The sequence below is a fragment of the Cimex lectularius genome, unplaced genomic scaffold (genome assembly GCF_000648675.2).
Source record: "Cimex lectularius strain Harlan isolate CLEC.00 unplaced genomic scaffold, Clec_2.1 scaffold87, whole genome shotgun sequence".
Lineage (NCBI taxonomy): Eukaryota > Metazoa > Arthropoda > Insecta > Hemiptera > Cimicidae > Cimex > Cimex lectularius.
In genome coordinates this window covers 964,708-985,557 of record NW_019392768.1, presented here as the reverse complement: position 1 = coordinate 985,557, position 20,850 = coordinate 964,708, and the positions used below count along the sequence as shown (strand labels likewise).

The following is a 20,850-nucleotide window of genomic DNA, read 5'->3' as shown; positions in this document are numbered from 1 at the left end:
GGTAATTAAGCAAATTAGGCACTCCCTTATTGGTCATTAAAAAACCTTTAGTTGCAGCCAGGAAACAGTATAGCCAATTTGGTAAGGCACCATGTAAAGTGTGTAGATTTGTGGGAAAATGTGTACTTTTCACAGAATAATCATAATAGAACTGGTTACAGTGGAGAAAAGGTCGGAATTCTTATTTGACCCTCCCGCCAAAAACAAAGATAAGAAAAATAAATAAAACTTTGGGGTCATCAGTGAGAAAATCCAGTTAGGATGAGGCTGTCTTGAAGTCTGCAGTAGTTGGATTACTTTGAATCGTTTTGATTTTCCTATCTGTACTGTTTTGGTCTGTTATGCCATCTTCGTGGTGGGTATTAAGAGTTTTTATTCTGGCCCATTTGTGAACAACACTAGCCATAACAAACCAGTGAGGTTAGGCAGACCAAAATGCATCCTTAAGGTGTAAAGGAAACAACTTCAGATTGCTAGACCCTTTATTTATTTTTCAAATATTTAATATGTGATCAAATACATAAGTATTAACATTTTACAATAAAAATGGAGGCATAGTGTATACATCACATTACAACTTATTCTGCACATTGCACATTTAAACTATCGTAGAAAAGATTCGTTCCTTAAATTGTTTAAGAATGAAGAAACAAATGTTTTATTAAATTCATGATTCGTTGAGCAAAATTCTCGAGATTGCCCAAAAACCTGTTAGTCCTTTGAGTAAGCTATGTCAGCGGTTTGTTTCAGTCTCAATTTTCATTTATGGCGGTGGTAGATGCGCATAATTATCCACCGTTTATTTACGCTCGGCACAATTAGATCAATTAAACACATGAGCTTCATTCCCCCCTGGATAGGCCCACATATGGCAGTGAGGATTTGGCTAATTCGTTGAAAAAGAAATTTTTCAAAATTTTCAACTCACGCACACTTTTTCCCAAAATTAATTTGCCCTTTTAAGATCTTTTTTTTTTTTTTCTTAAAATACTGAATATTATAAAAGCTCTGGTTTTGGTTTTTTAAATTGAATTTTGAGCAACAAAAGGGGGAAATGGGAACAAAACTGTTTGTCATGCCTCCATTGTTTGTTTAAAGACTTCAAAACTGTATTATTTACAAGCTACCTTACTATAGCTATTAATTTCTTCTTTGGTTCCCTTTCTTTTTATTATACATGCAATCTTTATAGAAAATATTACATTTAAGATAGAAATAACCAGGTAATTATACCTGGAGATGTATAAAGAGAAAAGTGCGCAGTCAGATGCTTAAATTTATTCACAGCATCATGGGATTTGAGAAGAGAACCAGTATACTAAATAATATTAAAATTACACTTGTTTTTATTTTATATATCTATATATGTATAAGCACACACAATATTTGTTTAATATATTTGACCAGTGATTCCCAAACAGTGTTTCAGGGGAAAAAATTTTCCATAAAAATATCAGGTAAAATTAAAAATCAGGAGTTTAGATTATTTAGTAAATAAAATTGTACGCAACATAAGTGGTACATCAATGCTTTTCTGAATTGCTTTTCTGAATGAAGGAAAAGCTACTGTAAACATAAAGATCACGATATCTGAATAACTATCGATTAACGGTCACTAATCTCTACACATGTAAACATAAAGTGCGCCCCTGAGATAGACCAATGTTTTGACGGAGTGCCACAGAAAAATTCTGATTAAGGGTGCCAGAAACTGAAAAAGTTTGGGAACCGCTGTATTACTCTAAACAATGTTAATTAATTGCAATACAACATATCTGAATAAAGTTTAACATTGCGTGTGAGCTAATTGAAAACAAAACCTACACTTAACACATATAAAAAAGAAAATAAAATGAATTATTAAAACAGTTAAAATTAAGGAAATATTTTTCTTTTGAGTAAAAACATATATACAGTTTATACGTTTATGTTAATTTATTATATATAAATCTATCTTATGTGACAAGAAATAATAATTCTAGAACTATCAGCCTTATTAATTAGCCAAGATAAATAATGAAAAACAGTTAAACATAAAATGTCTTACTTTGTTAGGATTAGTTTTAAATTATTTTCAGTCGTTTATTTTAATATATTTCAGTGTTTTTATTCTTAATTTAATTACTTAGTTTATACAATTATAAATCCAATGTGCTTATTGTTCTATTTATAAGAAACATCAATTTGTATCAGTATTATGATATGAATTACGCAATTTACAAACTGAAAATGTAATAATCAATATAAATTTTTTTGTATAATAAATCTAATGGTTAATTTTTTTAATATTGATTAAAAGTTAATATACATAATTCAATATATCATGCTAATTGACCCATGAAATTTATTCCATGCTATAAAAATTAATTTATTACTTTTGAGAGGGAACGTGATTGCTTTGAAATACACTCTCCTTCGAAAATATCACAAGCACTTATAAAATACCATTTTAAATGTGAAAAAGTATATGTTCATATTTTTTCTTTGTTTTTGGTAAGGAGTAGAATTTAATTTAAGTTTAAATTACAAATACATAACCTGGTCTTTTCTAGCCTAACCTAACCCAGATAATGTGAAATCGATTATAAAATTTGTGTATCTATGTTAAAATATTATTTATTTTATTTTTTTTAAATTAAAGTAAAATAACTTGTAATTCAGGAGGACATAAAAGTCCAAGTATTGGTGGTATTGCAGACATGGGGTCAGCAACTGCTTTCCATTTTTATTTGTTTATTTTTTCAAATTATTCTCAAATAAAAGTACAAAGGCAATGCCTGGATTCTTCTGGGAAAATGTATGTTCATTTTTTGATTTGTTTTTGATAAAACAGTAGAATTTGTTTGTTTTAATTAAAAAGACCTAACCTAGTCGTATCTAACCTAACCAAACCCAACCATGGCTCACTTCCAGTTACCCCAAAATTTGTATATCCATGATTTATTTATTTTTTATTTTATTTATTTGTTTTTTTAAATTAGAGTAAGTAAAGTAATTTCTATCATACAGGAGAGCTTAAAGTTCCATACCTATTGTGTATTGCAGACTAGTTAGGCACTACTTTTGGGATTAAAAAAACTAAATTTTGTATTTCTGTAAAACCATAACTTACAAAAAACTCAGGGTTTTGCAATAGTTTTGATGGAGAGTGTATATTCAAGTGAATGTTATGGTTTACCCTATTTATTTATCAATACAACTAATTTCATTAAGTTTACTATTTTAAAAATGTAAAGAATGCTAATTTTTTTCTTTAATTTATACAAAAAATTGCCTATAAATGTATATAAATAGATTTTTTACAACCCTTTTAAGTTTTTCTTTTTCTTTTTCTGAATAGAAATTATGCAGGATTTTATTATACCGTCAGTTATTTAAACGAGTCCAAGGGTGCTTAATTAGTGGAAGACGGTGAGACAGCTCTTTTAGATTGTATTTTTTTTCCTTTCCCTCTATTTTAAACTGTTTTGAGAAAGTATGAGCCATTCTTTTAAACCAAAAAATTACACAACGCTTTAGATTATGCTGTGTGATATATTTTTTATGTACAGAAATAGTTACCTTTCCTGAGAAAGAAACAAAGTTTGTACATTGAATTTTACATTAATGAAACATTTTTAAATGTAATGAATTCAGTATACAATATGTTTTTGATAAAGAGTAAAATGTAAGTTTTAATTACAAATACCTAACCTAACCATTTCTAACCTAGTCAACCCAACCTAACCTAACTCAATCATGTAAACTAAGTGACAAAATTTGTGTATGATGTTAAAATTTAGTTGTTTTTTAATTAAAATGAATAAAGTAATTCCTGTTGTATAGAAGGGCTTAACATTAGAAACAACTTTACAATTAATTTTTTTAATCGAACCTCAAAACATCTGGCTTGAAAAATACAAGTTGGACGGCCAATTAATTTTTATTAACAATAATCCTTAACTCTTAATCTCACAAGTTGCTATGTGTACCAAACTATGTATGGTGGTAAAAGAGCATCCTGGGCCACAGGCTTACTAACTTTTAACAAATGACAAGCCTGCAAGAAACAGAAGTAGAAGCTTGAGAAATGTTGTGATGTTGAAATACTGCCTTTGAAATACTCTTGAGAGTCCGACTAGCGCAAAACCAATATCCCATAGGCAACGCACAGATATACCTGTGGCTTTGAGGGTTCACATGTTGTTTGATTTCATTACTATTTAAAAGTTTGGATTTTTTATTTAAATGTGTACATTTAAAAAAATCAAAAAGTTTGAAAACTATCACACAGCTATATTAAAATAAAAGAAGGTTGAAAAAAATCTCTGCTCACTTATAAACTCCTGACAACATCGTTTTATTAGAAACATTAATTATCACAAATGCTTTACAATTAGCTTTCTTTAGTTTGTTTAAATATTTGTTTACCAACCTGATTTAATTTGACTTTAGTGAAGTTATGAAATTAAAAATGGTATGAGTGAAACATGACATAAATAACACACAAAAAGCATAATGCAGTTAAATTTTTTCATTCTTTCCTTTCTTGAAGTTATAAAAGAAAAAGAAATAATAATATATAAGATTTTTATTTAAATCCATTTCCTAGCCATTTTCTCTTGCTCTTTAACTGCAACCTTAACAAATAATAAATTAAATTAACAAATTTTACATGGTCTGTTGCTCTGGATGCACACCCCGCTCGTTGTGACAAGAAAGACGAGATCATAGAGGGTAGGCAGTTGGTGAGCATCTGCGAGCAGCTGTTGGAAATGGATCTGATCTCCTCATTGAGCTAGTGTCCCTTTTTTCTTCTCCTGAATGCCTCCGGATTGGCGGTGGTAGATCTTAAGCAGGTCCATCGCATCCTGCGCCTGCCTCTTCTCACTCAGGAATCTCCCACTAGCTTCTTTCAACTGGTCAAGGAACACCCTGGGCAAACAGAAATCTTATTTATTGATTTTATAAAGGAGGAAAACTTTGATAATGGTTAAATAATAGTGACCCGGTATTATTCTTATCTCTCCAAGTTTTAGCCTCGATATTGTAAAAATTTAAAATTGCCTCTTAAATTTGAGATTTCATCGATCATTTTGGCCTGCCTATTTTGGATTGGGGTCTCAGATGCTGAAACAAGGCTTACAGACCAAACCAGCACAGGAACACCAAAATGATCGATAATGACCAAAATTACAAACTTAAATGATAATTAATCTTGACCAAATAGGACATGATTTTCTGACACGATGAAAAACTTCAATGTGTGGAACTGAACTTCAAAAGAAGACTAGGCTATTATTTTATTATTATTTTTTATGTAAAGTGTGGTTGAGATCAAAAATTTGTATAACTTACAGGACTTGAACATACAATCTCCTGGCCTATACCCTTGAGGACCAGTCATTACAATAGCTCGAGGGGTTAGAGTGCGGGGTATAGGCTGTGAGGTTGTGGGTTCGAGTCCCGCTTGTGACACTAATTTTTAATCTGAACCGCACTTTACATAAAAATTACAAATCAATTTAAATAATTAATTTAGTAACCAGGACGACTAAAACATAGTTGTTATAAAAGCTTGATCATGTCTGATCTACCTGTCAGTCTGTTGTTATTAAAGCATCTCAAAATTGTCGATAAAGTGATAAAAATTGAGAAGTTGAACGTTCCTGACAATTTAGACGAGGATAATCAGATACGATCAGGCAATAGAGAAAAATCTGAAATTTCAAAATGTTTCACGACAAAACCATTTTTTCCTGGACTGCCTGTTCTCGTTATCTGTCAATGGGGGGATCTGTTTTTGTTACTTTAGAGTACTTTAGTTCTATCATATGGTTTAGCCAATAATTTTTTTTTTCATGATTATCGGGTCAAATGATGAAAAATGCCAAAATTCTGACAAGCAGGATCAACATGAACAGAGACAATAACAATTGTTTAAATTCAACAATAATTACAATTAATTAAGGTTTTTAGTTGAGATAAAAAAGTCAATGGCACGAGCGGGATTCGAACCCACGATCTTCGGCTTGATACGCCGCTGCTCTACCACTTGAGCTATCGTGACCTCGATCCACTCGGGCACCAACTTCCTATCTCAACCCCACCTTTTGAGTTTTCCCTCCTTTTTGCCATTTTTCAATTTTCGAATCCCGCTCGTGCCATTGACTTTTTATCTCAACTAAAAACCTTAATTAATTATAATATATTAATTGGTCAAGCGGACCACGAAATTAGTGAATTTAATGAATTAAAATGAAGTATACTTCACTAATGCTCTCCGTGGCCATTTCATTCATCAACGAAAATCCAATCCGATTACATGACATTTGAAAAATGGCAAAAAGGAGGGAAAATTCAAAAGGTGGGGTTGAGATGGCTCACGATAGCTCAAGTGGTACAGCAGCGGCTATCAAACCGAAGATCGTGGTTTCGAATCCCGCTCGTGCCATTCTTTTTTATCACAACTAAAAACCTTAATTAATTGTAATATATTAATTGGTCAAGCGGACCACGAAATTAGTGAATTTAACAATAATGTCATATTTTCCACTATAGGGTTAAGAAAAATTTCATTTATTCATTTTTTAATGAAGCACTCCTTTTAAACAATAGAGAGAAAAGAATATAAATATAAAAACTTATATTTATAAATTTAACATTAATTATATTCTAATGTGAAGTAAACTTAAGAAATACATAACTCAAAAGATAAATCTACTTTGAAAGAAAAAACAAAAACAAAAAACAAGTTCATAAAAAAAAGTATTATTTCATATTGGCATACATTAAACAAACATCAATCGGATTTATTTGCAAGAAGTTTCCATTTTTCTTTTTATTACAGTGGAATATACAAATGTATGCAGAAAAAACACCAGTGTTACATGCTTGGTATGCGTAGGTGTTTTTGCCATTTCGAATCTCAATTCAGGGTTTAAACATTAAAAGTGCCTAATAATTTGATAAACAGTCAAATGGCATGGATATAAAAATATAGTCGGGACATAACAGAAAAAACAACGCACTAATAACAGGCACTAATATCATCGCATTCTTTATACACTCAAAGACAAAGAAAAACCAGACACTTGGCCCAAAATTTTGTTGCTCACTTCAAACTATATGTGTTTTTATTGTGATATTAATTACAACGTACTTATTTTAATAAAAATCAAATTAAACGAGATCAGATATTCATCAGTTTTAATAAAAATTACTTAATTATGATGGTTTTAAAAGAAAATTCAACAAAACACAGGGAAATCAGTGGTAGATTAAAATTTAACTAAAAATTTATTACATATTTTTGCTCTTACTAACACATATATCTCATCTGGTCTCGCGGAGGGCTTTAAGCCTCCTAAGCATCGAGTAAATAAGTGATCGGATTTTGTCTTATGAAACAGAATCCCATTTTTCTACAAAAAGCACACTTGTAGGAGGCAGCGAACAATGTTGAACCCATTTTTTTTTTTTTTTTTTTTTTTTGACGAGCTTCTGATGTTTAGGTCATTTCAGCCCCCAACTAAGTCTATATTCTATTTACCCTTTCAAACACTTCATTCACACAAATAAATACATTCATACACATAAATACATCCATACAGTACACTCATTCCGTTTGGTCGGTGGAGTACTTGATATTCCTCCACCGACCAATACTCAAATTAATCTAGGTTGGGGTCGATAATTTTATAAATATTCGCCATCGATCCCGAACACACACTCTTACGCGCTCATCGTTCGAGGAGTGATGATGACGTTATATTTCACCCTCACCCCTCGCCATTCACGCTAATAAATACATGCACTCAGACAAAACATATAGACACACAACACATGAATATATTATATACAATAAAAAATCCCAATTTCCCCTAAAAAGCGGAACCGGGGTACCCAGAAACCCGCTGCAGTGCTCGAGCACCATTTTCAGATTGGATGGCATGCCTACACGCTCCCTGTAGGGAGCCAAGGCATGACATGTTTCCAATATGTGGGACACATCGAGCAACCTTTCTCTGCATAAGGGGCACCTGCATGGGCTTTGGCCCAAGAGCAGGTGCCCGTGTGTCAACCGTGTATGGCCTATTCTTAATCCCGTAAGGATGATTCTGTGTTTCCGGCTCAGGTTCTCGGAGGGCCATCTACAAATCGTGCTCTTGACCCGCCTCTCAGACGACCTGGCCCATCTCTTATTATCCTGTTAGTGTTCTATGGGATTCATGTCAGGAAATTCTCGTAATCCCTAGCTTGAAATAATGGGTGAGAACTTGAACTACATGCGGTTGAGCATTATTATGCATTAACCAAATGTTGACCTTAATAAATGGAGCAAATGAGACAACAGCTTCCAGAACTTCCTCAGGGTACCTAAGTGTACTCAAGATCGTATTGCATCATAATCAGTTTGGCATCTGATTGTCACAACCAAAATCGGCACTCATCTGTGAAGAGACCATTGTTGAAGGGTCCAAGGGAGATGCCGATTTGCAAAGCCGCCTTTTTACTTGATTCCTTTCCATGTAGGATGTCTAGGGACTAGGCTACTCTCACAAAGCCTTCTGATGACTGTTTCAGAGTTCACCCTTACATTACGGGTCATTAGGAGTTTACTACCTATCGTATAAGATCATATATAAGATGGTTCCTTAGTGCAGTAAGAGCAATCAAACAATCGTCTTTATCCGTCGTACATCGTGGTCGACCAATACCTATTCCTCGATCGAGGCTTACAGTGGCCCTAAACCACTGAAGATCATCATGGATGGTAGAGCCCAGCACACCCAGGACTTGGGCTATGTAACACAGGCTATATCTGCTGTTGGTCCAGGCAAAATCTTCTCGACTTAAATCTGTGCTTTGGTTTAACGTCATAAACCAAAAAAAAAAGTTTTGTCAAAGACAACAGTTTCAAAAACCAATTAACTCACTCGAAAAGTTGGCTCTGGAAAGGATGAAATTGAAATAATTTTCTTTATTTTTAATCCAAAGAGTGTAAAAGGATTAATAGCACTATAAATATAAATAACATTAAATCAACTATTAATCTTTATATCTAATTATTATGGAAAGTAAGTCAAGTATCTGGTTTTTTGCCTTTGGGTGTATTTTAAATCATGGGGGAAATGAGAAAAAAGTCGACAAAGCAAACGTGATATTTCGTACGGCATATTGACTGATTCATCACCATAACAGATGAAAGAAGACACAAAATGAAAATTTAAGACGATCAGTGGTTTCAAAGTGTGGGAAACATTCGACTTACCCATACACAACAGTCGTCAAAATTTAACTAGGAAAATAACATGTATGGGATTACTACACACAAAATCAAAAGAATTAATTTGATTTTCTTAAGTCACTCACATCTGAGATTTTGTTTTTTTAACGCATTTTATGGAGTAGTAGAAAATTAAAGGAATCTTGTCTTTTTAAGTTTTGGAACAAAATATATGTTTGGGTTTTTTTTCCGGTTGTGTTGGATTCCATTTTTATTGACTGTCTGTCAAGGAGTCAGCCAGGGAAATTTTTTAAATTTATTTTTTATATTGTATATTTAATAATTTTATAGTAGGGAAATAAAATGGCAAATATGTATATGTATAAAAAACATTTTTCTTTCCTGGCTGACTCCCTGAATAACAATCAACAAAAAATATATATATTTATTGTTTTGATCTCAATTAAATAAGAAATATTAAATTAAGAACTTCGCCATGTTAATTTTTGGAAGTCCATTAAAAGTTACTTTATCCAATAAAAATGAAGTATTTTACTAAAAACTATTGTAATAACTAAAACATTTTATCCCGATCATTGGATTGTTGAGTATAAGTATATTTCTTTTAAACTCGAGGTTAAAAACGAATGTTTCGCAGTTAAAGACTTACTCAGGGAAAAGGGATTTATTTGGTATATAACAAAAGTTTCGTTTTTGTCGACAAAACCCAGCTTAGGGACGCCTGTTGGTGATATCTTTTCAACTTTTCCATCCGTTCCGCTGCAGGATTTTTCACCAAGGTTTGATGACTCCGCGAAACTTTGCCTTTCCGAAGGCCACCCTTAGGCGAGATTTTATTTAGGTCTGAAAGGCTAATCGATCTGAAATAATCCAAAAATTTTAACTCATCGATGAAAACAAACAAGATTCCATTCGATTTCAATTTGATCTCAAAACTCTCAGATCTGAGTTTTTCTTTTTCAAAAAGATTACAAAAAAGATCCCCTTAACCACTTCATCTTAAAATATTAAAAAAAAAAAAAAAAAAAAATATATAAAATAATTTTTTAAAATGTATTTTGTGTTACCTGTCCGAGACGATGTCCTTGAGACTGTCAGGGTCCATGTCCGACAGCAATTCGAGCTCATAGCCTCCAAGTAGCGATACCTGGCCGATGTCCGATTGGAGCCGTTGCAGTAGACCCTGTATACCTCTGCCTCCGTCAGTCTGGTCGCAACTACTTTCTCCCTTTCTGTACATAACAAACGTCAATTATAAAGAATGAAAAAGAAATTGGTTCAAAATTGGAGAAAAATCCATTTAGAGTTGAAATAAGATTTTCGTTTGAAGGGGTTTTTTTTTCAAGAAAGAGAAATAATCCATTCTATTCTAATGTTGATTGATGCCTTGAAATATCCAACAGGGCCAGATAATATACTTCCTTCGACTGAAGCAAAAAAGAGCAAAGTGTACAGAAGACAGTAAATATCAAGACGAGAAATAATTTAACACAGGAAATAAAATTTAATATTTAATTGAATTTTATTCACAATTTTTATAATCTAAAGTACTCTTACTTCACATTAGGTAGTTTTAAGACTATTTTGTGGATTTTTTAAACGAACAGAGCACCTCTTTCTCTTTCTGAACGGATTCAACACAGAAATAAATAAAAACTTGGCAAAATTGAAAAGTTCAGAGATGAATCATATAAAAACACACTTGATCTAAGAATCAAAACCAAAAATATCCAATAGGAAGAGATTTTAAAGGGATAAAAGCCTGGATACCCACTACGCATGAGCCAAAACTATAAATTGAAACAAAGCAGTGTGCCGAAAAAGAAGAAAAATGTCGTGGTAACAAATAAGTGAAAACTAGGCGTGCTTTTTGAGCATGTCAAGAAATAAGCGAGCAAAGGCAGGAAAATAAAATATATCGCCTACATCAATTTATTCTCAGTTTTATTTTTGGTCACTTTTTTCTCTTTCTCTCTGGTTTTTTTTTTTTTTTTAATACTTACGGCGACAGCGTGGGTCTCGTCTCGTGGGCACAGGGTGGTAAAACAGTGCAGATCTGAGCGAGGAGAATTCAAACATCATACACGGGACCACCCTTGGAATAGAGATAATAGGAAAAGATGGAGAGACAGTCACAACGATATAATTTTGTGAGAAACAAAACAAAACAAAACAAAAATTGGAAAAAGACAAGTTTTATTTTCTTTCGGGATGGGAATGTGTACGTTAAAAGACACAGCCAAAGGAACGAAAAAAACATTTAACGTGCAAATATATTTATTTGAGGAGAGAATTGCTCGTATTACTTACAGTGTACTTTTAATAACCTCACTGCTGCATTAATCAATTCTACCAGTTAACAAAAAAACAAAAAAAATCTTTTCTGCAATATAATCACTTTTTTAATTAAAAATTAAAAAAACGGTTTATTATAATTAATAAAATAAGGTAGACTTTATTTCAACCATGACCCTCCTCTATTTATTTTATCTACAAAATTAAGAAAAAATATATTTAAAGTTATTAATTTCATTAATTTACCAATTATGCAAGAATTTCTTTATGAAAGTTTTTCTCTATATGAGTGTGTTTCATAATTTTTAATTTATTCCCTCATTAAATTATAGGCCACCATTTATTGTTTTTACTATGTTGTATAGTCTGCCTAAGATCTTTGTAATTATTAGGTTTAGAATTTTTGTGCTTATAGGTTTGTCAAATGGTTTTTCTCCCTAGGCACTTAAACTTTTGTCTATTATATACAAACTACTACAAATTTTATTGGAAGGTTTAGATTTCTTTAGGTCTTCTTCAAGGTTGCACAAGAATTTCTTTCCTAGGCACTGTTGCCTTTTCCATTTGCAAAGGATGTGTTTTTTCTCTGTTTCCTCATGTCGCAGTGGTCATCCTTTTTAGAAAGATAGTTCCTACTCACAGTAAGTTGTTTTGCAACGATACGGATTTCGAGCCTTTTATCTCATCATCAGGTTGAAGGACTTCTACAACCATGTCTCTCGACATGAATCGCCAAAGTGAACCGCTGATACCTCCGCCAACGCGACGTTCCAATTAGCAGCTGATTTTTTAATGGCGTTCAATTTTGAACGTGCGAAACGCGGAAATTATAACAAATAAATATTATACTAGTAAATACTTAATATTACTATAAAGTACTATAAAAATAATAACAATTAAAATAATTAGTTTAATTATTTGGGTGTTTGATATTATTTATGTACATATTGAAAATGGGAGGTAGATCAAAATCTGTTATATTATTAATGCATTTATCACCATGTTCAATTTTACATTTTGTAATTTCAAATTTCTCAAACTAATCTAATTCTTTCCCTTTGTTGAAACTATGTAACACTCTTGTATTTAAAGTTGAATTGAAATTGTTTTGTTTCTTTTAGATGATCCTTAAATTCCGAAAATTTGCTCGATTTAGGTAAGTGTTCTTTTACTCTTGTTTTTATTTCTCTACCGCTTTGTCCTATATATTTAATATCACAATCATTACAATTGAGTTGGTAACCCCGTTTTTTGCCAAGTTGTCTACTTTGTCTTTAGGTTTTGAGAGGATGTTTTTAAGCGAACCCGTACTTCAAAAAGCTATTCTAAAACCTTGTTTAAAAATTTTACTAACTTTTTCCGATAATTCACCAATGTATGGCAAACAACGGAAACCTAATGATTTATTTGTGATGGGGTGGCTGAGTCCTATTGTCGATTCGTTTAAAGTTAATTTTTTTATTCTTTTAACTAGCAACTATCAATAAATATTTCTTGATACCCATTGTTTTTTGCTAAGGTTTTAATAGTTTTTAATTCTTTTTTATAGTTATCAGGTTTTAGCGGAAGTTTTAACATCCGGTCTATGAGCCAAATGAAACCAGCAGCCTTTTGGGACCATGGGTGGGAAGAACAGTGGTCATCTGTCGATTTCCATTTTTTTTCTTTTTTTTAAGTGGTATTTTACTGAAGTCCTTAGTCCATTTTTGTTGAAGAAGTTTTTCTCGTATTTTCCGCACTAGCACAAATTTTGGCTTTAGCTCTTGGCGTTTTAATTGAAAATAATTTGAAAAAAATATTGTAAAATTACCCCTAATTGGAGTTAAGCCCTTCTGCATGACAGTCTGGCTTTTTCAGACGAACAGGACAAAGTTTGAGGCAACATAGAAAATTTCTTTACAATAATTAAGGTAAACCACTACAAGAAAACTTTCTCGAGCAGTATGCCCAACAGAAGCAGTACAATTCAACTGAGGAATACAATAGCATTACCATAGAAAAGTGACAAAGTTTTAAAAAATATTAAATGTTAAAACAGTCAAAAAATATTAGATAAATGGGTATCTACTACTATCAATTTTTGTTTGTGAAAAAATTAGGATGGCTTATAATTTTGTCAGGGAGAGTGATATAAGTACTCTGCAAAACATTAGTGATTGTATGATTTTCATATTTTTGCATAAGATGAATAATTGAAAACAAAGAAACAGAACAAAAAAATACTTCGCCAGCTTGAGTTTGTGTTTTATCACTGGATTAAGCTATTATCGCATATGATTTAATTTAATATTATAAAGTGAAAATTGTAACACACCTTCTGCATCCCCTATAATTAAGATTTACGTCATTACCCTTAAAATCAAATGAGACAAACCAGGCTTTTAAAAGAGAAGCAAAAGCAAGTAAAGCTTGTTAGCTACTTTTTAATCGAATAGACTTAAGCTTTTATGTTGTCGAATTGAATAGCTAGGAGATCGAAAGGATAGGCAGAAAAAGTGTCTTGTTTTATTTATTTTAATACTTCGTTTTAAAGAAGAGAATTTGTATCGATAGAAATGAGATAGTCACCTTCGTCCTGGAGGGGCCCAACTCTGATCTTGCATGAGAACCATGAGGCTTGTGTTCTTTTCGAGGGTCGTGAAATAGTCTTCCTCGTCGACCTCGGTTCCATCCTGCTCGAGGACAACTTTGACGGACCCGGCCAATCCCAGCTTCTCCACGGCTAAAAAACAGAAAATTTGATCTTAATAACTTACTTAGTTTCTTGTTTACTATGTGGTGTAGAAACATTGTCCATGATGAACGTGGCAAGAAGCCGAAACACAATTAAAAGATCAAAATGGAGAAAAAACATTTAGCACACAGGATATGTTAATTTATCCAGTTTATAATTAAATAAGTTTTAGACCAAAACAGTGATAAGCAGGCCAAAAGTCAAAAAAGATTATCAGAAATGCCCAAACTCTTGATTTAATCAGCAGAGTTCAACAAGAAAAAAAAAACTGCATTATTTTTCCTTCACAAAACTATTGCTTTAGATTATAAAATAATATGTAATAAAAAATATTAATAAAAACACATAAAATAATATCTATCTTATGAGAACTTAAAAACCAGAAGACAGATTGATTTCACGAAAATTTGTCCCTTATTCAACCATTTGGCTTTTGGACCTTTTGGCAGACTTTTATTTAATGCTGAGGAAGCAATTTAGGCTATAAAAAGTACTTTGCCACAGCCTTTGGCATGTTGAGATGAGTCGGACTTCAAAGAAATTTGAAATCTATTAAAAACTTAATTATGTCAATTTGTATTCATATTTGATTGTTTTGCCCTGATGATGGCCTTAAAATAGGTCAAAAGCTAAACAGTAACTATTGAATTTGCTTTTTCATCAAGACCACACTGCGGATCCAGATTATTCATGATTTTTTTTTTTTTTTACTAAGCAAATAATTAGGGGAGCTTTTTTGTAATAAGTAAGCATAACTGATTCAGTTTTGCCCCTAGGGCGCAGATATAATTATATAAATGGTTGAGAAGAAATAACATTGAAATACTGACAAGCAGTTAAAAAAAATAAAATAAAATAAAGTAAAATGAATAAATACAAAATGAAGCAATTAAAACAGAAGTAAAAGAAAAGTCAATTACCCTTAATAAAAAACCAGATTCTTTTATTTATGGATGAATGCAAACTGCAAACAAACCATGAAAAAAGCCAGGTTTATTCATTTTTGAAGCAATGAAGAAAGCAAGGCAGTTAATTTTATAGAAAAAATATCTTTCTTGATGTATGTATCATACATGTAAATAGTTTAGTAGAAATTATATTGATGAGAAAAATAAACAGAAAGAAAAAAACAAAGAAAAGCTAATATATATATAGTTTTTTTTTTTTTTTAAGCAATTCAGACAGTAGTAAAAGAAAATTCAATATAGCTTTAACAGAAGGCCAGGTACACTAGTAAGCTAAATAAGTTGTATAGTAAAGAAAAGAAAAGAAAAAAAGGCTTATTTTAAGTAGTAAAATACAATTCAATATTTCTTTAATACAAAATTATTAAGTAACTGTTAGTTTATACAAAATTAGCAAACAAGTAAGTTGATTGTATACCACATGCATTATTATGAGGACTTATAAAAAAAAGCAGGCATGAGAATTACTTTTATTCCACAGTAACCGGAAAAGAATTGTTTAAGAGATCATCTTCAGGGCTTTATAAACATAAACAACATTGTTTAAATTTTACAAATACATGTAGGATGTGAAAAAAAACATCAATATCTCATTGGCACTCTCAACACCCCAGACAAGAATGACATCTACACGTAAAACGAACACTTTGATAAACAAATACTTTCATTGAATCTAAAATTTTATAGCATTGTATGAATTCATTTTTTTTTCAAATTTTCTCGCATTGCATAAATTTATTTATTTCTTTTAATCTAACATTTCCTAGCTTTGTATAAATTCATTTTTTTCCACATCCTCCATGTATTTGTAAAATTTAAACAATGTTTATAAATCCAAGGCCCTGAAGATGATCTCAATAAAGATCGAAACGTTGGCACAATAAAGAAAATGTTTTTCTAAAACCTATGTCACACCAGACTGCATCTCACATCCTCCGAATAATAATAAGCTAGTATAATGATAACTTACAAAAAAGCACGCTTATTAATTATTTTAAAGGCAAAAATATAAAAGCAAAAACAAGAAAAAAATTCTTATGATTTGTATATGTATCTTAAAAATAGCTGAGTAGAAATATTATTGATACATTGACAAGCAAATTAAAAATAAAGAAAAAAGACAAATACAAAAAGTTATTAATTTTTTAAGCAATTAAGGCAGTATTAAAGGAAAAATTAATATCTGTTTTAAAGAGTCTAGGTACACAAGTAAGTTGATAGCTTACAAAAAAAAAAAAAAAAAAAAAAAACAAGCTTGTTATTTATTAAATGCAGATTAAGAAAAGCAAGCAAAAATAAGAAAAAAATCCATTCTCATATCTGTAAGTATCTTAAAAACAGCTATGTAGAAATGATATTGATATATTGAAAAGCAAAGTAAAAAATCAAAAAATCTTCTTTTTTTAAGCAATTAAGACAGGATTAAAAGAAAATTCTAACTCTTTAATAGAAACTGTGTAGACTAGTAAGTCATGTGACTTTAAAACAAAACAAGACGGTTGAAAAGTTAATTTTTTTTTAATTTCTCGGAAAGCAAAAAAAATACTTCTCATTTCCATAAATATCTTAAAAACAGCTACATAGAAATGATATTGATATATTGAAAAGCAAAGTAAAAAATCAAAAAAGCTTCTTTTTTAAGCAATTAAGACAGTATTAAAAGAAAATAATGGTTAATTGGCTAATTATTTTTTAATACTCGGAAAGCAACAAAAAATATTATTTCTTATTTCTATTATAAGTATCTTAAAAACAACTAAGTAGAAATGGTAGTAATGTATTGAATAACAAAGCAAAAAATTTAAAAAAGTTTATTTTTTTAAGCAGTTAAGACAGTATCAAAGGAAAAATTAATATCCGTTTTAAAGAGTCGGTACACAAGTAAGTTGATAACTTCGGAAAAGCATACTTGTTAATTATTTTAAACGCAGATCAAGCAAAGCAAGGAAAAATAAGAAAAAAATCCATTCTCATTTCTATATGTATTTTAAAAACAGCTAAGTAGAAATTGATCTATTGACGAGCAAATTAAAAATAAATAAAAATGACAAATAAAAGTACACATTTTTAAAGCAATTAAGACAGTATTTAAGTAAAATTCAATGTCTCTTTAATAGAAGACTAGGTACACTAGTGTCCTGAACACCATGTGCTTTAAGCTGTCATATTTATGTGAACTTGGAAAAAATCTGGCTTATTTTTAATGCAAAGCAAGGAAGCAAAAAATCCCTTTTCCTTTTTATACAAATCATAAAAATAACTGTGTAGAAATGACATTGTTACATTGACAAGCAAATTAGAAAAAAAAGATGTAAAAAAAATCCAGGCTTATATTTATTTAAAGAATTGGGACACTAAGGATGTTAATTTTTTAGAATTTTTTTCCTTTTGTTTGTAAATATGTGCAAATAGTTAAGTAGAAATATGACATATATTTTTTTTGTCTTTATAAAAACTAGTTTTTTTTATTACTCAGCATACAATTAAGATTTAAAATATAAATTAATTACATATCCTCCCTTATTTATATTTAAATTGTTAATAATATTTTATCAGAAAATAATTTAAAAAATGTTTTTGAAATTGATGCAGCACCGGCTGAAAGGCTCAAAAACAAGGGGTGGGTCGGGGGTGTTTTGGGAGGGAAAGGTCCGTCGAGGAGTTGCATCGATACAAAGTGGGGTGGAAATAAAAAATCAGCACGTTCGTTAGTAAGTTAGTGACAAGTGACAAGTGACATGTGACAGGCGACATGCGACACTCACCGCGGGCGACGAGGTTCTCCAATGAGTTTGCCACGACTCCGAACCGCTTCTCCCGGGTCGCGTCGACGATTTTATACGGCGTCATTTCGTCGGAGCCGAACGCCTCCAGTTCCTCGCCCATGGTCGCTCCGGAGTGAGCCCTCGGGAAGCGCCTCCGGCCCGTTTTATACGAGGCGGCAAGGGGTGGCGAAGGGTTGAAACAGCGGAATTGGGTCGGGGTGTGACCCAGTTACCTACACTGATCAATAACCGACTGGGCTACTGAACTGGCAGTTTTTATTTCGAATCGGGTCACGCCCTTATCCAGACGACCTAATTCGGGCTATCCTGTGACCCAGAAACCCTTTCCAACCCCGATTCAAGTTTTAATCCAGGAAGGAGGAAGAAACAAAATTAAAAACGGGCAGCTTTCCGTTACTTTAAAAAGAGCAAACTTGGTTACTAAGTACTACTACTAACTACAATCTGTTAACCTCTTCTCTTTTAGGCCTCTAGTGTTTCATGCTCAAACTAGGTCTCCGCAGACAGCGACATCTTCATCCTCAACACCAGCCCGCCAATAAATGAAATACCCAATGGCAAATCTCGTCTACAGCTTTATTGCCTATTACATTGGTAATAATTGGTAGTACAAGAACAAACAAAAGGGAAAACATACAGACGAACATTGAAGATCGACTAACGACTAAAGGCTTCTGACAGATTTCCAGATCGTCCTATCCCTAAAATAAAACCATTACCAAGTTATCACAATTTCATTAGAATTGATCTTCATGTTTCGCCAATTCTCCGAGGTTTTATCAAAGGACAAACAGAAAAGAGATGTATAAACTCCAAAAATAAATAGCCTTAGAAACCTAAAAAGACCAAAGAGAAATAACGGACCGAGCTCGCATAAATCGATGTCGGTACCTTGTCTTGACCTGTTTACCCTCATCAACTGACTTTGGTTAAGTTCAGAAACTTTGTTCAGATACAAAACTTGTTAGTTTTAAAAAGGACAAGCTAAAGAAATAACACGCAGACTATCGTTGAAGCTGGAAATTACCAAGTCATCTAATTTGATTAGGATTAAACCCCATGTTTCGCCAATTCTTACCGATATTTATCAAAGAACAAAACGAGGAAAACGTACAGACCCAAAACATAGAGATTATAACCTAAAAATGAAAAGCTGAAAAGCTGATTGCGCACCAAGGTCGCACATAAATTAATGTCAATGCCTTGCCACGGCCTGTTTATTTCCCCGATCTACCGAATATTGCAAAATTCAGAAATCTTTTTTTAGCATAAAAGTTGTTAGTTTTGAAAAGGACAAATTGAAGAAATAACACACAGATTAACGTTGAAGACGAAGAAACGTCGGAAGACGTCTGACAGACCAGTAAGAATATTCCATGCTCAAGATAAAAATGGATATGAATACCTGTGCTTTGTCTCTGCAGGTTATTTCCCCGATGTACCGTATATTTCAAAATTAAGAAACTTTTTTAGATTCAAAACTTGTGAGTTTTAAAAAAGACAAAATGGAAAGATTACTTAGCGAATTTTTGCATGAAGTTCTTTTCATATGGCGTGGTCCATAAGTTTTCCCCTTGTTCGTTCATCTTTGCTATTTTCATGTCAGACTGAGACATAGTGCCGCTGAGAAAACCTCTGTGCGTAATTTCCATGTTTTCTTTTTTTTAACACTTGCAGGATTCGTCTGACTGACACTTTGGAATTTCTGGTAGGTCATGATTATAAGCAGGGAGAGGAAAAGCACAAACTTTGGGGTAGTTCTGTGCGTTAACTCTTCGGTTGGTCCCTTTTTAGCAACACACTTGTAGGCTTAGGCCGACAGAAACGTTGTTACATCACATCATCTTTAGTAGAAGCTCAGTCAGGGTTATAAGCAGGGAAAGGCAAGGCTTGTATTTCTATACTTTGTGGTAATTTTGAGTTAACCCTTTAGTTTGTCCATTTTTAACTCGCGTAGGTTTTGGGTCAGAAACGTTGTATTACATCACATCTTCTTTAGTAGACGCTCAGTCAGGGTTATAAGCAGGGAAAGGCAAGACCTATAGTTCTATACTTTTTTGGTTAACCCTTTGGTTTGTCCATTTTTAACTCTCGTAGGTTTTGGGTGACAGAAACGGTGTTTTACATTAGATGCTCTTTAGCGATAAGTCATTCAGGGTTATAAGCAGGGAAAGGCAAGGTCTGTATTTCTATATTCTGTGGTAATTTTGAGTTAACCTTTAGTTTGTCCAGTTTTAACTCGCGTAGGTTTTGGGTCAGAAACGTTGTATTACATCACATCCTCTTTAGTAGAAGCTCAGTCAGGGTATAAGCAGGGAGAGGCAAGGCCTATATTTCTATACTTTGTGGTAATTTTGAGTTAACCCTTTGGTTTGTCCATTTTTAACTCGCGTAGGTTTTGGGTCAGAAACGTTGTATTACATCACATCTTCTTTAGTAGACGCTCAGTCAGGGTTATAAGCAGGGAAAGGCAAGAACTATATTTCTATACTTTTTTGGTTAACCCTTTGGTTTGTCCGTTTTTAACTCTCGTACGTTTTGGGTGTCAGAAACGGTGCTTTACATTAGATGCACTTTAGCGATAAGTCAATCAGGGTTATAAGCAGGGAAATGCAAGACCTATATTTCTATACTTTGTGGTAATTTTGACTTTAACCTTTGGGTTTGGCTATTTTTAACGCTCGTAGGTTTTGGGTGTCAGAAACGGTGTTTTACATTAGATGCTTTTTAGCGATAAGTCAATCAGGATTATAAGCGGGGAAAGGCAAGGCTTGTATTTCTATACTTTGTGGTAATTTTGAGTTAACCCTTTGATTTGTCCATTTTTAACTCTCGTAGGTT

General features: G+C 32.3%; 1 protein-coding gene across 1 annotated transcript; it reads right to left on the bottom strand.

Moving 5' to 3' along the window:
• Positions 1-4,318: 4,318 nt before the first annotated feature.
• Positions 4,319-18,468, bottom strand: LOC106667839 (cell death activator CIDE-A-like). Its single transcript, XM_014396046.2, has 4 exons — positions 17,989-18,468; positions 14,093-14,246; positions 10,297-10,461; positions 4,319-4,914 (listed from the first exon to the last, which is right to left on the bottom strand). Exons 1-4 carry the CDS (start codon positions 18,107-18,109, stop codon positions 4,770-4,772), a joined length of 585 nt encoding a protein of 194 aa, XP_014251532.1. The 5' UTR covers positions 18,110-18,468; the 3' UTR covers positions 4,319-4,769.
• Positions 18,469-20,850: the final 2,382 nt, after the last annotated feature.

What these genes read in the sequence shown, in the direction of transcription:
- LOC106667839 (XM_014396046.2), bottom strand. Translation starts at nt 18,109, where the DNA reads ATGGGCGAGGAACTGGAGGCGTTCGGCTCCGACGAAATGACGCCGTAT. An exon ending in TGGGCCCCTCCAGGACGAAG is followed by an intron (nt 10,462 to 14,092) that starts GTGACTATCTCA and finishes TGTTATGTACAG; the next exon opens with AAAGGGAGAAAGTAGTTGCG. An exon ending in AAGGACATCGTCTCGGACAG is followed by an intron (nt 4,915 to 10,296) that starts GTAACACAAAAT and finishes CTGTTTGCCCAG; the next exon opens with GGTGTTCCTTGACCAGTTGA.